The 16,731-nt window shown below is 42.1% G+C and overlaps 1 protein-coding gene across 7 annotated transcripts; it reads right to left on the bottom strand.

Moving 5' to 3' along the window:
• Positions 1-5,725: 5,725 nt before the first annotated feature.
• On the bottom strand, positions 5,726-16,555 carry prc1b (protein regulator of cytokinesis 1b). Of its 7 annotated transcripts, none has more exons than XM_052515915.1 (15): positions 16,382-16,554; positions 15,708-15,836; positions 15,270-15,392; positions 14,489-14,722; positions 13,832-14,002; positions 13,336-13,485; positions 12,730-12,877; positions 12,351-12,487; positions 9,800-9,895; positions 9,469-9,615; positions 8,973-9,083; positions 8,609-8,722; positions 7,094-7,282; positions 6,929-6,969; positions 5,726-6,333 (listed from the first exon to the last, which is right to left on the bottom strand). In XM_052515915.1, the coding sequence occupies exons 1-15, from the start codon at positions 16,394-16,396 to the stop codon at positions 6,285-6,287; spliced, it is 1,854 nt and encodes a 617-aa protein (XP_052371875.1). In that variant the 5' UTR covers positions 16,397-16,554; the 3' UTR covers positions 5,726-6,284. The 7 variants fall into 7 exon arrangements, with proteins under 7 accessions (XP_052371875.1, XP_052371877.1, XP_052371878.1 ...); XM_052515917.1 differs by having other exon boundaries at positions 7,171-7,282; XM_052515918.1 differs by lacking the exon at positions 8,609-8,722 and having other exon boundaries at positions 16,382-16,555.
• Positions 16,556-16,731: the final 176 nt, after the last annotated feature.

Here is a 16,731-nt window from a genome sequence, read left to right as displayed (position 1 = left end):
CTCTAGTCCTGCTGACTATACCTTATCCAACCTATTAGTTCCACCACCCACACATGCAATGACATCTCCTGGTTTCAATTATGTTTCTAGAGACAATATCTCTCTCTTCATCACTCAATACCTAGGTTTACCTCCACTGTATTCACATCCTACCATACCTTTGTCTGTACATTATACCTTGATGCTATTTTATCGCCCCCAGAAACCTGCTTTTACTCTCTGTTCCAGACGTTCTAGACAACCAATTCTTATTGCTTTTAGCCGCACACTTATTCTACTCCTCTTATGTTCCTCTGACGATGTAGAGGTGAATCCAGGCCCTGCAGTGCCAAGCTCCACTCCTATTCCCCAGGCTCTCTCTTTTGACGACTTCTGTAACCGTAATAGCCTTGGTTTCATGCATGTTAACATTAGAAGCCTCCTCCCTAAGTTTGTTCTATTCACTGCTTTAGCACACTCTGCCAACCCGGATGTTCTAGCTGTGTCTGAATCCTGGCTTAGGAAGACCACCAAAAATTCAGAAATTTTAATTCCAAACTACAACATTTTCAGACAAGATAGAACTGCCAAAGGGGGCGGTGTTGCAATCTACTGCAAAGATGGCCTGCAGAGTTCTGTCCTACTATCCAGGTCTGTACCCAAACAATTTGAACTTCTACTTTTAAAACTCTAGATATCATCCTAACCAACTTCCCATCTAAATACACCTCTGCTGTCTTCAACCAAGATCTCAGATCACCCTCTGCCCCATCCGTAGCTGTGCTCTGGACACCACTCATCACTGTAAAACACTCCCTGAAACACTTCAGCGAGCAGGCTTTCTAATCGACCTGGCGGGGTATCCTGGAAGGATATTGATCTCATCCCGTCAGTAGAGGATGCCTGGATTATTTTTGAAATGCCATTCCTAACCATCTTAAATAACATGCCCCATTGAAATGTAGAACCTAGGAACCTCAAGACCTGACTGCCCTTAACCAACACAAAAACATCCTATCAATGAACCTAACAGCCCTCCCCAAAGCTGTTCAGGGCAGAAACCATTATACACAGGCAGTATCAAAGCCAAACTAACTTTTTCCATTCTTTTTCAAGTTCTGGGACACTGTAAAGTCCATGGAGAATAAGATCTCTCAGCTGCCCACTGCACTGAAGATATGAAACACTGTCACCACTGATAAATCCACCATAACTGAGAATTTCCCTGAAGCATTTGTCTAGGCATGCCTTTCCACCTGGCTACTCCTACCTGGGTCAACAGCACTGCATCCACAACAGCAACTCGTCCAAGCCTCCATTTCTTTCTCCCAAATCCATTCAGCTGATGTTCTGAAAGAGCTGCAAAATCTGGACCCCTAAAATCAGCCGGGCTAACAATCTGCCCTTTCATTCAAAATTATCTGAAATGTACCCCTATTACCAGGAACCTTTCTTTCGATATCTTAGATTCCCAAAGATTGGTTCTCATCCCCCTTCAAAGTGCCCTCAACCAAACTGCTACAAAATCATCCTATGCCTTTCTGGTCTTAGCAAGTCAACAAACAGATTATGCAGCTGTTCAGGGAATCTCACCAACCATTATACACAGGCAGTTAGAAAAGCCATGGGTGCACCTCAGCCATTCAAGGTCAGAAATCTTGCTTCCTAAAAACACTAACTCAAAAATTTCTGGCCAAGGCTTTCGACTCTGTCAATCACCACATCCCATGGAGAACAAGAACACCTCGGCCCAGCTGCCCACCTGGTTTCTCAAATGATTGCCCCACTGTCACCAACTACTTCTCTGATAGAATTCAGTGTGTCAAATCATCTGCTGTCCGGATCTATGGGGGTGCCACAGGGTTCAATTCTTGGACCGACTCTCTTCTCTGTATACATCAATGAGATCGCTCTTGCAGCTGATGAGTCTCTGATCCACCTCTACGCAGACGACACCATTCTGTATACTTCCGGCCCTTCTTTGGACACTGTGTTAACAACCCTCCAGGCAAGCTTCAATGCCATACAACTCTCCTTCCGTGGCCTCCAATTGCTCTTAAATACAAGTAAAACTAAATGCATGCTCTTCAACCGATCGCTACCTGCACCTACCCGCCTGTCACTACTCTGGACGGCTCTGACTTAGAATACGTGGACAACTACAAATACTTAGGTGTCTGGTTAGACTGTAAACTCTCCTTCCAGACCCATATCAAACATCTCCAATCCAAAGGTAAATCTAGAATTGGCTTCCTATTTCGCAACAAAGCATCCTTCACTCATGCTGCCAAACATACCCTTGTAAAACTGACCATCCTACCAATCCTCAACTTTGGCGATGTCATTTACAAAATAGCCTCCAATACCCTACTCAACAAATTGGATGCAGTCTATCACAGTGCAATCCGTTTTGTCACCAAAGCCTCATATACTACCCACCATTGCGACCTGTACGCTCTCGTTGGCTGGCCCTCGCTTCATACTCGTCGCCATACCCACTGGCTCCATGTCATCTACAAGACCCTGCTAGGTAAAGTCCCCCCTTATCTCAGCTCGCTGGTCACCATAGCATCTCCCACCTGTAGCACACGCTCCAGCAGGTATATCTCTCTAGTCAGCCCCAAAACCAATTATTTATTTGGCCGCCTCTCCTTCCAGTTTTCTGCTGCCAATGACTGGAATGAACTACAAAAATCTCTGGAACTGGAAACACTTATCTCCCTCACTAGCTTTAAGCACCAACTGTCAGAGCAGCTCACAGATTACTGCACCTGTACATAGCCCACCTATAATTTAGCCCAAACAACTACCTCTTTCCCAACTGTATTTAATTTATTTATTTATTTAGCTCCTTTGCACCCCATTATTTGTATTTCTACTTTGCACATTCTTCCATTGCAGAACTACCATTCCAGTGTTTTACTTGCTATATTGTATTTACTTTGCCACCATGGCCTTTTTTGCCTTTACCTCCCTTCTCACCTCATTTGCTCACATTGTATATAGACTTGTTTATACTGTATTATTGACTGTATGTTTGTTTTACTCCATGTGTAACTCTGTGTCGTTGTATCTGTCGAACTGCTTTGCTTTATCTTGGCCAGGTCGCAATTGTAAATGAGAACTTGTTCTCAACTTGCCTACCTGGTTAAATAAAGGTGCAATAAAAAAAATAAATAAAAGGCTTATAGCCAGCTGCAAACAATGCCTTTGGACATTAACATGAAACAACTCAATATCGCCATCTGCCGGCCTTTGGGCCAGAAAACAATATTGATTGATATGATCTACTGTACGACATTGTATCTCAAAATTGCCAGGAGGAACATACAGACTGCAGGCACCAAGTCAGTGAAGGTTTGAAACTGAACTGAATTATCTACATAGTCAAATCAAATTTATTTATATAGCCCTTCGTACATCAGCTGATATCTCAAAGTGCTGTACAGAAACCCAGCCTAAAACCCCAAACAGCAAGCAATGCAGGTGTAGAAGTACGGTGGCTAGGAAAAACTCCCTAGAAAGGCCAAAACCTAGGAAGAAACCTAGAGAGGAACCAGGCTATGTGGGGTGGCCAGTCCTCTTCTGGCTGTGCCGGGTGGAGATAACAGAACATGGCCAAGATGTTCAAATGTTCATAAATGACCAGCATGGTCGAATAATAATAAGGTAGAACAGTTGAAACTGGAGCAGCAGCACAGTCAGGTGGACTGGGGACAGCAAGGAGTCATCATGTCAGGTAGTCCTGGGGCAGGTCCTCCGAAGAGAGAAAGAAAGAGAGAATTGAAACTGGCTGTGCAGTTATAACAGAACATGGCCAAGATGTTCAAATGTTCATAAATGACCAGCATGGTCGAATAATAGTAAGGCAGAACAGTTGAAACTGGAACAGTTAGTGACCTACAGTACCAGTCAAAGTTTGGACACACCTACTCATTCAAGGGGTTTTCTATGGAATCATGTAGTAACCAAAAATGTGTTAAACAAATTAAATTATATTTTAGATTTTTCAAAATAGCCACCCTTTGTCTTAATGACAGCTTTGCACAATATTGGCATTCTCTCAAACAGCTTTTTTTCTTCTTTTAAAACTTTATTTAAATAGGCAAGTCAGTTAAGAACAAAATCTTATGTACAATGACGGCCTGCCAAAAGGCCTCCTGCGGGGATGGGGGCTGGGATTAAAAATATAATTAAATTAAATAAAAATATAGGACAAAACACACATCACGACAAGAGAGACAACACAACACTACATAAAGAGAGACCAAAAATGCATGGCATAGCATGGCAGCAACACATGAAAGCACAGCATGGTAGCAACACAACATGACAACAGGTGTGCCTTGTTAAAAGTTTATGGATTTTCTTTCCTTCTTAATGCGTTTGAGCCAATCAGTTGTGTTGTGGCAAGGTAGGGGTGGTATACACAAGATAGCCCTATTTAGTAAAAGACCAAGTCCATGTTATAGCAAGAACTGCTCAAATAAGCAAAGCGAAATGACAGCCCTTCATTACTTTAAAACATGAAGTTCAATCAATCCGGAAAATTTCAAGAACTTTTAAGTTTCTTCAAGTGGACTCTCAAAAACCATCTAGCGCTATGATGAAACTGGCTCTCATGAGGACCCCACAGGAAAGGAAGACCCAGAGTTACCTCTGCTGCAGAGGATAAGTTCATTATTTTGCCCCAGAAATTGCAGCCAAAATAAATGCTTCAGAGTTCAAGTAACAGACACATCTCAACATCAACTGTTCAGAGGGGACTGCGTGAATCAGGCCTTCATGGTCAAATTTCTGCAAAGAAACCACTACTAAAGGACACCAATAAGAAGAGACTTGCTTTGGCCAAGAAACACAAGCAATGGACATTAGACCGGTGGAAATCTGTCCTTTGTTCTGATGAGTCCAAATTTGAGATTTTTGGTTCCAACTGCTGCGTCTACGTGAGACGCAGAGTAGGTGAACGGATGATCTCCGCATGTGTGGTTCCCAAAGTGAAGCATGGAGGTATCATGGTGTGGGGGTGCTTTGCTGGTGACACTGTCAGTGATTTATTTAGAATTCAAGGCACACTTAACCAGCATGGCTACCACAGCATTCTGTAGCGATACACCATCCCATCTGGTTTGCGCTTAGTGGGACTATCATTTGTTTTTCAACAGGACAATGACCCAACACACCTCCAGACTGTGTTAGGGCTATTTGACCAAGAAGGAGAGTGATGGAGTGCTGCATCAGATTTTGTATTTAACTAGGCAAGTCAGTTAAGAACAAATTCCTATTTACAATGACGGCATACTCCGGCCAAACCCAGATGACATGGCCTCCAATCACCCAACCTCAACCCAATTGAGATGTTTGGGATGAGTTGGACCGCAGGGTGAAGGAAAAGCAGCAAACAAGTGCTCAGCATGTGGGAACTCCTTCAAGACGGTTGGAAAAACATGCCAGGTGAAGCTGGATGAGAGAATGCCAAGAGTGTGCAAATCTGCCAAGGCAAAGGGTGGCTACTTTGAATAATCTAAAATATATTTTGATTTGTTTAACAATTTCTTGGTTACTACATGATTCCATGTGTTATTTCATAGTTGATGTCTTCACTATTATTATACAATGTAGAAAATAAAAATAGCATAAAATAAAGAAAAAACCTTGAATGAGTAGGCGTGGCCAAACCTTTGACTGGTACTGTACATACACAGAAAATCAAGTTGTGGAAAAAAAAGTAATGACTGCACATAACTCATGAGTGTAAAATAAATGATTTAATATATAATAGAAAACATGTGCAAAATATTCATGATCAGTATGCTGAGTATAATAAGAGTGAAAGCCTGGCTTAAAGGAAAGAACGAACACTGGCTACCCCAAGCCTCTTTCACCAAAACCACCTGGAGCACGAGATTGCAGGCAATACTGTCTGCTCCATCTTACATACAAGGAACATAGTCATCCGTGCCATTTTAGAGCTTTAAAAAATTGCTTGTTACAATATGATACATTTCATAACATGACCTTTAAGGTTTTTTAATTCTAACACTTACATAGTTTACACAACATATATATATATATATATATGAATGAATGAATGAATGAATGTATGCATGTATACACACACACACACACACATATACACATAGTATTATCTTAAATTTACATAGAAACGCAGACAAAAAAAAAAGGATAGTGATCCACTTAAATGACAGCTGGTGGGGACTTGATGGGACACAAACACAGGATGTCAATCAACCAACCGAGTCATTGTCTGGTGTCAGGGGGTCAAAGGTGAGCAATGGTGGAGTTCAGTATGTCTGGCTTGCTCTTGGTGTTAGTGGCCTTGGAGAGGTCTCGCTGTGGACAAAGGTACAGAGATAAGCATAGATATTCCCTTACCACCCAACATCAACAGGCTAGTGTTCAGTTGGCACGAAACAGAGTATAATGGGGAGGTATGATCTAAATTAGAAAATGATCATTTTCATGCTAAATATTTTGCTACAGCATATCCTAATGAACATGACCACGGTGCAGTGGAAACAAATTGAGTAGCGACAAATAGCAATGGACACTACCTCAGTTTTCATTTCATAGTAAATAAACACAAATCTAGAAAATATGCAATTCTGGTAATTGCACATTTCCCAAATACATTTTCATTTAAAAAGGCAGAAACAACCACAGTGATAGCCAGAGAAAGACTGAAGAAAGGATATTAGGAGTGTGGTTGTAAAAGGTTACATTAGTAAATAGCGACACACAGCCTAGCCTGAGAACCCTCAAGGACACACTAACAAGAGGGTACACTACTGTTACCTGGGAACATAATCAGGGATGAAGCATTTGAAGAATGTATCTTAGTGGTTAATGACATGCATATATTTGGATACAGGAAGAATTATTTGATGTGTATGGTTTTAGTTTAGGCAATTCACACATTCAAACAAACCTCGATTGAACCGATTTGATTACTGTGTTGATTAAGCCTGTCTAAAAACAGAATACATGTATCAATTAGCCACAATTCTCCACTCAAACCCCCTCTCATGGCTAGACCGTGTGTTGCTGCATAATAAAATGTGGAAAATAAGACACAGAAAAAAACACAAATTACCGCAAACTCGGAATAAGTGCTGGCGACAGAGTTAATGCTGAAGTTACGCTGCGGACTAGCCAGGGTTTTAAACCCACCGCTCTGAAGAGGGACTCCAAGTCCGGTCACCTGGCCCATGTTCTCCTTGTTGCGCTCCTGCAGTCCCGCAAGAGGGGGCTTACTGCGACCCGGTGTCCGTACCGATGGGACCTGGATGGGGGAGAACACAGAGAAAAGATGGATGAGGAGAAAAATAAGCCTGGAATCCAAACTGATATATTCCATTTCCCCATCACTTCAAAAATGAAGAAACAGAGCATCAGTTTGTATTCCAAGCTTGGGAACAGAAAACGCAACAGATGGTTTGCTTGAGTAAATGTCAGGGTTTGGCCAAAGATTAGCATATTAGACATACCAAATGACTGGTCTAAATTGAGAAAAGTAATTAAATAGCGTCTAAGTATACTGAACATAAATATAAACGCAACATGTAAAGTGTAGGTCAGAAGGGCAGAAATTGTCCATATGCACAAAAAGCTTATTTCTCTCAAAAGAATTGTCACAACACAATGCCACATATGTCTCATGTTGAGAGAGTGTGCACTTGGAACGGTGACTGCAGGAATGTCCACCAGAGCTGTTGCCAGAGAATTGAATGTTAATTTCTCTAACATAAGCCGCCTCCAATGTCGTTTTAGAGAATTTGGCAGTACGTCCAACCGGCCTCACAACCACAGACCATGTGAAACCACGCCAGCCCAGGACCTCAACATCTAGCTTTTTCACTAGGGTCTTGACCGGACTGCAGTTCGAAATCGAAACTGACTTCATTGGACAAATGCTCACCTTCTATGGCCACTGGCACATTGGAGAAGTGTGTTCTTCACAGATGAATCTCAGTTTCAACTGTACCGGGCAGATGGCAGGCAGTGTGTGTGTGTGTGTATGGTGTGGGCGAGCGGATTGGTGATGTCAATGTTGTGATCAGAGTGCCCCATGGTGGAGGTGGGGTTATGGTAATGGCAGGCATAAGCTATAGACAACGAACACAATTTTATTTTATCCATGGCAATTTGAATGCAGAGATACCGTGACGATTGTTGCAAGAGTCAGTACACAATTCATGAAAGCTGAAAATATCCCAGTTCTTCCATGGACTGCATACTTACCAGACATGTCACCCATTGAGCATGTTTGGGATGCTCTGGATTGACATGTACAACTGAGTGTTCCAGCTCCCGCCAATATCCAGCAACTTCACACAGCCATTGAAGAGGAGTGGGATAACATTCCACAATCAACAGCCTGATCAACTCTATGCGAAAGAAATGTGTTGCATTGCATGAGGAAAATGGTGGTCACACCTGATACTGACTGTTTTTCTAGCGTGTCTGTGACCAACAGATGCATATCTGTATTGCCAGTCATGGACTGATTTCCTTATTTGAACTGTAACTCTGTAAAATCTTTGAAATTGTTGCATTTATATATATTTTTTCAGTGTAGTTAGTTGTTGTACAAACATGCTGCATTGACCTTGTTGACTGACAGAGGGGGGCGGGAGGGTGAGTGGCAGACAGTTCCGCCATAGGCTGAGCGCATGGTGCTGTTAGAGTTGGCACTAGAGAGGCTGGAGGTGGTGCCATTGAACTGGAGAGAACACACAGAGAGTTAGTTAGTGATGCCAAAAGCTCACGTTATTAATGCGCAACTATTTAAAACACAAGCCAGTGATTGTGTTAGCCTGGGTGTCCAGTCTTGTTTCTGCTTTAGCCACCTTTGTCATACAAACGTAGGCAGTCCAGAAACAGACTGGATACCCAGGCTAAGATTGGTCCACGCAATTGTTCCATGAGTATGAAGGCTAGAAAGAGCAGCAGCAAAGTCACTGGAGTGGTACCTTTCGTGCTTTGCTGGGGGTAGTTGTGCCAAGGAATCTCCTTTTGGTAGGCGTCCGGACAGCTGTCCCATACAGCATATCCACCTCAATCTGCTTGCTCTTTTTCAGTTGCTGTTACAATGAAATATAGATCAAAGTATTGTAACAAAGTAAGCTTTTAGCTGCACAGACCTAACCCTAACTTGAGACAAATCAAATCAAATGTATTTATATAGCCCTTCGTACATCAGCTGTTATCTCAAAGTGCTGTACAGAAACCCAGCCTAAAACCCAAACAGCAAGCAATGCAGGTGTAGAAGCACGGAGACAAGTGTGTAACAAATGATGATGGGTCCGATTTCCCAGATCCAAATGAAACCTAATCCTGGACTGAAAAACACTTCTTTGGTCATGCTTCTTAGTCCAGGACTAGGTTTGATCTGGGTCCAGGAAAGAGGACCAATACTGTATCTCTCAAGTTAGGATTCTGCCCTCAAATGAGTAGCCATGTCTTTACCCTCTCCAGCTTCTCATTTTCTTTCTCGATGCGGTGCAGCTCCCACTGCTCCTCTACAAACTGCAGGAACTTCTGTCCATTCACCAGGAACTCCCTGGCCTGCTCCTGCTCCCACAAATCAATCTGAGCCTTCAGCTTCTTCTCAAGCTGGACAAACAAAACAAAAATATAGGGATATAGCCAAGTGTTTTACAGTATAGTATGTGTTTATATAGCATAGCATTATGTACGGCTGGTAAAAGAAACAGAGCCTTGTCATGTTTCTATGTACAGTAGCTACCCCCATAACAAGGGAATAATACAGACCCCTGTCTTTTTCAAAAGGATTTACCTTGGGCAGGCTTTTGTGGAGCTCGGCTTTCTGTTTCTCCTCTTTCAGCAGATTCCCTCCTCTGTTGGTGAACCTGGAGGGGTCTGTGGCTTTTTTCTGTGGGGATAAAAAGGTCATGCCAGGGGTTAAAACCACCTAAGGTTGATGACTGTGCCTGCCTCCTTAGAAATCTAAATTAGCAGTATACAAAAAGTCAGACACACAAAAAATAATTTTGTTGTTGGTCAATTTAAGCTAGAGATGTTTTTTTGCATTGGATGTGTCTCATTCCACTGCATCCGCCTATGTAACACTTCCGCATTTGGGGTGAAAGGTGACAGAGCGGTGTTTGTCAGACCATGAGATATACCGAAAATTGGTCTTTGCACAAAATCGTCTGTAGCGTCCAAACGGTTTTGCCTACAAACTATCATGACCCTCTTTGGAAACATTTTGCTCCACGACCCCCACAAGCATCTTGGGACTTGTCTGAAGTTGGTACAGACGATCTGCCAACTTCTGTCTATACAGCCGAACAGTTTGGGCTACATACTAGTACCCCTGTATAAAGTACATCGGTTGTTTTGCTCTAGGACACCCACAGGCCTCACAAGACTCATCTGAAAGTCCCTCGGTACCGGCTGACAATTGTTTTTTATGAAAGTAGAGTACCAGTCAAAAGTTTGGACACACCTACTCATTATTGTCTTTATTTTTTACTATTTTCTACATTGTAGAATACTAGTGAAGCTATCAAAACTATGAAATAACACATGGAATCATGTAATAACAAAAATAAAGAAAGAAAAGTGTTAAATGTATTTTATATTTGAGATTCTTCAAAGTAGCCACCCTTTGCCTTGAGCTTTGCACACTCTTGGCATTCTCTCAACCAGCTTCATGAGGTAGTCACCTGGAATGCATTTCAATTAACAGGTGTGCCTTGTTAAAAGTTCATCAATTTGAGCCAATCAGTTGTGTTGTGGCAAGGTAGGGGTGGTATACACAAGATAGCCCTATTTGGTAAATGACCAAGTCCATATTATGGCAAGAACAGCTAAAATAAGCAAAGTGAAACGACTATCCATCATTACTTTAAGACATGAAAGTCAGTCAATGCGGAAAATTTCAAGAACTTTTAAAGTTTCTTCAAGTGCTGTCGCAACAACCATCAAACGCTATGATGAAACTGGCTCTAATGAGGACTTTCACGGGAACAGAAGGCCCAGAGTTAAGTTCATTAGAGTTAACTGCACCTCAGATTGCAGCCCAAATAAATGCTTCAGAGTTCAAGTAACAGACATCTCAACATCAACTGTTCACAGGAGACTGCATGAATCAGGCCTTCATGGTCAAATTGCTGCAAAGAAACCACTACTAAAGGACACCAATAAGAAGAAGAGACTTGCTTGGGCCAAGAAACACGAACAATGGGCATTAGACTGGTGGAAATTTGTCTTTTGGTCCAAATGTAAGATTTTGTTCCAACCGCTGCATCTTCGTGAGACGCAGAGTAGGTGAACGGATGATCTCTGCATGTGTGGTTCCCACCGTGAAGCATGGAGGAGGTGGTGTGATGGTGCTTTGCTGGTGACGTTGTCAGTAATTTATTTAGAATTCAAGGAACACAACCATCATGGCTACCACAGCATTCTGCAGCGATTCGCCATCCCATCTGGCTACGCTTAGTGGGACTATCATTTGTTTTTCAACAGGACAATGACCCAACACACCTCCAGATTGTGAGGGCTATTTGACCAAGGAGAGTGATGGAGTGCTGCATCAGATGACCTGGCCTCCACCATCACCCGACCTCAACCCAATTAAGATGGTTTGGGAGGAGTTGGACCGCAGAGTGAAGGAAAAGCAGCCAACATGTGCTCAGCATATCTGGGAACTCCTTCAAGACTGGAAAAGCATTCCTCGTGAAGCTGGTTGAGAGAATGCCAGGAGTGTGCAAAGCGGTCATCAAGGCAAAGGGTGGCTACTTTGAAGAATCTGAAATATATTTTTGTTTAACACTATTTTGGTTACTACACAATTCCATATGTGTTGCATACACACACACGTAAGAAAATATATATATAATAACAACAAGTTTCCTGACCTTTCTTATATCTCTTACACTTCAGAACAGCCTACTTTCTATGTAGTAAATTTGTTATTTAATGCATTTGTATGGGCTAATAGCAGTAAGACTCCCCAAAAATGTGTCATTTGTACAAATATTTTTTTGTAATTCAAAATTAAAATGTTATGTTATTTAACTTCAAAATTGTTTGGATGAAACAGCCTAGGTAATTCAAAAATAAGCAATAAACATTTTCTTAAAGTGAACTATCCCTTTAAAGCCCATTTAAAAATGTTAAAAAAGATGATTGCACTTGTCTTTTCCTACTAGCACCAACTTTGCTGATAAAGTCTTTATTGACAAAAATGTACAAACTTCAACTGTGATATGTGGTTGTCTCACCTAGCTATTTTAAGATGAATGCACTAACGGCAAGTCGCTCTGGATAAGAGCATCTGCTAAATGACTAAAATGTTTCCACGGTGCTTCTCCACTGCTAACCTCTAGTTCCAGGAAGAGTCTCCAGCTCTCCTCCCAGCGTTGAACCCCCTCAAACAGCTCCTTGTGTTCTTCATAGTGCTGCTTCAGCCTCAGGATCTCAGCTTCGTGCAGCCCCAACAGCTGCTCTGTAAAATCATCTGAAGGAGGGAAAAACAAATAATTAAATGTACTATTAAAAATCAGTCACATTGATTTTATTTAGACTTTTCAAAAGGGAAAACTAAATGCCTGGGTATGTGATGCACCGGGTATGTGATTAATAAGTTAACAATCATAACACACATTATTCACTAGAAAGACTTCTCCGAGTCTTCATTCATTGATTGGTCTACCAAAGCTTGTGTTTAACCTGTAATCAAAACCTGAAAACCCAACATACTGCTAAAGTAGGGCAAAAAGGCCTGTTGCTGATCACTGCTGAAGAAGCATTTCTCCCAGAGCCATGCCATCTCTGAGCGGATGGCTTCAGTAACATTTCGCATGTTCAGTCGTTTGAGCTCCATCAGTCGCCTGCCCTCTGCCTCCAACTGAGGTGTGAAAAAGAAGAGAGAACAATTTGGTTCTTTGATTCTAACATTTTCTTGATTAATAGACAGACTGTTTAGAAACAGCTTTAGAATGCCAGATAGAGTACTGGAGACAATGGTGACTAGCCAGGGTACAAACCAGAGGGGTATACATACTACAAAGCAGGATCAATTAGATAACCTTTTTTTTTTATTTTTATTTATTTTTTTACACCATAAACAACTATTGACTGTCTGGTTCATTAAGAAAGCTAAACTTAGATATGGGTTTTAAGTTGTTGAGTCAATTAGACCAAGCCCATTTCAAGCTTATCTTTCAAAAATAAATAAAAACAGTTAATTTAGAATATTTAGGCAAGTAAGGGGTCAACATTTGTTCATTGGGCTTTGGTCAAAATAAGTGCACTAGAAAGGGATTAGGGTGCCATTTGGGACATAAGCTAAGTGTGTTCACTGACAGCATCCAGGTTCTTCTTCTTGGAGGCAACCATGTGCTCTGAGAAGAGCTCTCTCTCCTCCTGGGGCACCTGCAGTCTGTCCCACAGCTCCTGGATCTTCTCCCTGTGAGCCTCACACACCGCCTGGTTCTCTGCCTTCCTCTCCTCTAGCTAGATAGAACAACATAGACACGGGACGGTCAGTAAAAGAGCACTATGGAAATGGGTACGTTACAGAACGTTTGTATTGTCTTTACATGGGGCGTGACTGCAATAAAGACCTGGAACACGGCCAATGACAGATATTAGCAACAAAATGCAAATTAAGATATTTACATGATCTATAGTGAAGTGATAATGAACTGATACAGTATTGTTGAAATGTAATGCGTGTAGGTCGACTGGTTTTCTACTGTATTGTGGTGGTGAGCAGATCAACTTGGCTCATTCTGCACAGACATTGCAAAGTATCGCTCAAACCATTATCTCAAACATATTGGATTAGTTCCATTCTCACTTGGCCGAGGAGGAGTTTGAGTGAGGCGATGTTGTCTTTGGACAGGCAGAAGGCCTCCTGGTCCTCGCAGATGATGTCCTTCTCGAAGCTGGTCTCTGGCAGCTGGTCCAGGTCGTCCATGCACAGGATGATCTGCCTCTTGATGCCCACAAACTCAGCATGCCGCCGCTCCTGGCCACAGGCAGAGAGATATGCCGTTAGGGATCTCCTCAAATGTGTATATTAGTTTACATCAGTGTTTTCCCCCAACATTATTTTCTCTAAGTGAGGCGCAGAATCAATGGCCAACCTTTTTTGACTTTACTACAAACAATTCAACTAATCATGAATCTAGATTAAAGACGGAGAGTAGTTGAATCAGCAAATAAGTGCCGGGCTGAAACAAAATGGCAGAACAAACAGCAGCTCTGCAGGAGCAGGGTTGAAGTATGCACCATCATTCACAACTACATTCAAATAACATGTTTTCTTTCAAATCCTTTGAGTATTTGATTGAACCTGCATGATGTATCACATGGGGTTTGCTCCTTTGGGACTATTCCATTAGTTCCATTGCGCCAGGTAAACGCAATTAAGTGCAGCTACATTATGTTTTTTTAAACAAATACTACTGGTATGTGAATCCAGGGTCTGCTTTTATTACAAATCCCTATCCACCTTCTCTGTGGTCTGGCTGGCGATGTGCTGGCGGAAGCCGTCCAGCTGCTCCAGGGAGGGCACAGCGTTAGGGTCGAGGGCGTAGGGGTCCGAACACAGAGTGTCACATAGGTCCTGGTCGCACTCCGTCAAGGCCTTCAGCTGCTGTATCCTCTGGGTCCGCTCCTTCACCAACATCTCCACCTGGGTCCGGATCTCCTTCTCCTGCTGCAGCATGGTAACACCCCGCTCCTCCTGGTAAGAGAAAATGTATTGGGTGAAGTTGCCCCTAGACACTGTATTTCCCCCACTAATGGTTAAGGTGAGTATTGAGGAGGGGAAACTGATCCCAGATCTGTACCCAGGGAAGGCACCAGGTTTGGGGTTAATGCTATTTACATTTTGAGTATTCAGGAAGTAAACTGAAAAGAGAATTTCAGTTTACATCCTGAATTGGCCCCAACCCTGGAAGACTTATCCAAAGAAATCTTCAAATTTGAAAATGGACTTATCTAAACTGGAATGGCCTCATTCCCTTCTTTTCCATAATAGCCCTTTTTTTCTCCATCAACTCATCTTCAAGAAATGGACAGCAATAAGTCCATAAATCATCATAGTAAGCAGTACATGCTGTATCCTAGAAATATAATTACTAGAAAGGACAAAGCCAATCAGACCATGGCAATTTGAGTGGGACATTGATTTGAATCCCTATCCACCAGTCATTATATTTCAATGTATTATGTCATTTGCATTCTAGTAAAACTTTTCAGACCCTGTTAGAAACTTTTAGGATGCTTACCTCAAATGGGGGTAGCTGCAGTTCCAAGCACAGCGTAACCAGTTGTTTGCGACAGGCTTCGATGCTGCTCAACAGTCTGGTCCTAAGAGACTCCTCCTCTGTTATCATCATGTCTAACAAACTCTGATGAGAGATGTGCAGAAATGACTAGTCAGTCCACATATAGGAAGGAATACATACTTGTGAATTAGCTACATATACAAATCTCACATTTAGCCGACTAAATAGATAGGGCATAAGTGTGATGTAGCCTAGCAACACACCCCTCAAAAGTAGGTTAGCTAGCTACTGTTCTAGCTCTTCACCAGACGCCCTGGAGCAGAGCTAGCTAGTTAACTAGCTACAGCAGGTGCACAGACAGGTGTCACGGCTTTGAGAATGTTGTTTCTTGGAGAATAATTACACTCTATGCTTGAGTGTCAATTTGTTCTGACTCACCTTGATGTGATTCTTCACCACATTGGTTCTCTGTAGTCTTTGGTCTTCTGGTATTCCTATCTCTTCCCAGATGTCCTTCAAGTGGCAGAGAGCTTTATTCAGGCAAGCCACAGACTCGGCTGCGAGCACCTCACTGGAATGGGCCGGGGACATATATAAAAAGGTTTAATTTTTGGACTGGCATGACTAGTTAAAGTTGCTGGACCGCTGCAAGTTGCAACGACAAGGGGCAGCACTGCAGCATTAACGTTATTGTCAATGTCGTCATGCTATTGTAATTTATCAGTCTTTGAATTGATAACACACAGCAGTCCATCCTTCATTCAGCTTTGCAGACACACCCGTCTATAACTGTTAACGTTACAGTATAGTACAATCAAATAAGTTATATCTGTGGTATTACAGACAGTAACGTTAGCTAACGTGCTCGCAGCCTAGTCTGTGAATGACTGTCTTGCTTAACGTTAGTCATTCCTGGCAAATTGACATCTAACGTTTGCTAAACTGTTGATTTAGCTAGCAAACTCATAATCTTCAGTAACCTTGCAATTTCTATATAGGTAGCTAGGTATAACGTTAGTCACAAAACACTGCTGCTGTTAAGTTAGCTAACAGCTAGCTTGACATTTCAATTCTGCATGCCAAATGCAATATTTTTTACAAATACAATTCACTTGCCTCTTCCTCATCGTGATGTCCCAGTAATTAAGTCAGTTTTGTTGAAGCTTGCAGCAAAACTTCTCATAAATCCTCAAATCTCTGTCCTTCAGCTTTGCCTTTGTTAAGTCTCTCTCAAGTCAAGCCGTTTCTGTCCGATTCAAAAATATGCATCAAATTGCGGTCTTGTTTCTCATTGGTTGATGACGGCCATTATGTCATCGTCTCGACATGATGGTACCATGTGCGCATGCGCAAGGGCGTGGATTTAAGAGAACGAACAGTTATTACCAGTAAAGTGACAGACATGCTTTCAAATGTTACCGCACAGAGACGTCATTGTTTATTTACCTACAGGTATTTGATA

Source organism: Oncorhynchus keta, unplaced genomic scaffold (assembly GCF_023373465.1).
Source record: "Oncorhynchus keta strain PuntledgeMale-10-30-2019 unplaced genomic scaffold, Oket_V2 Un_scaffold_3531_pilon_pilon, whole genome shotgun sequence".
Taxonomy (NCBI): Eukaryota; Metazoa; Chordata; class Actinopteri; order Salmoniformes; family Salmonidae; genus Oncorhynchus; species Oncorhynchus keta.
Note: the sequence above shows the minus strand (reverse complement) of the source record. Positions and strands in the feature narration are given on the sequence as shown.

What these genes read in the sequence shown, in the direction of transcription:
- prc1b (XM_052515915.1), bottom strand. An exon ending in TCAAACTCCTCCTCGGCCAA is followed by an intron (nt 13,486 to 13,831) that starts GTGAGAATGGAA and finishes TGTTCTATCTAG; the next exon opens with CTAGAGGAGAGGAAGGCAGA. An exon ending in GACTCTTCCTGGAACTAGAG is followed by an intron (nt 9,896 to 12,350) that starts GTTAGCAGTGGA and finishes TTATCCCCACAG; the next exon opens with AAAAAAGCCACAGACCCCTC.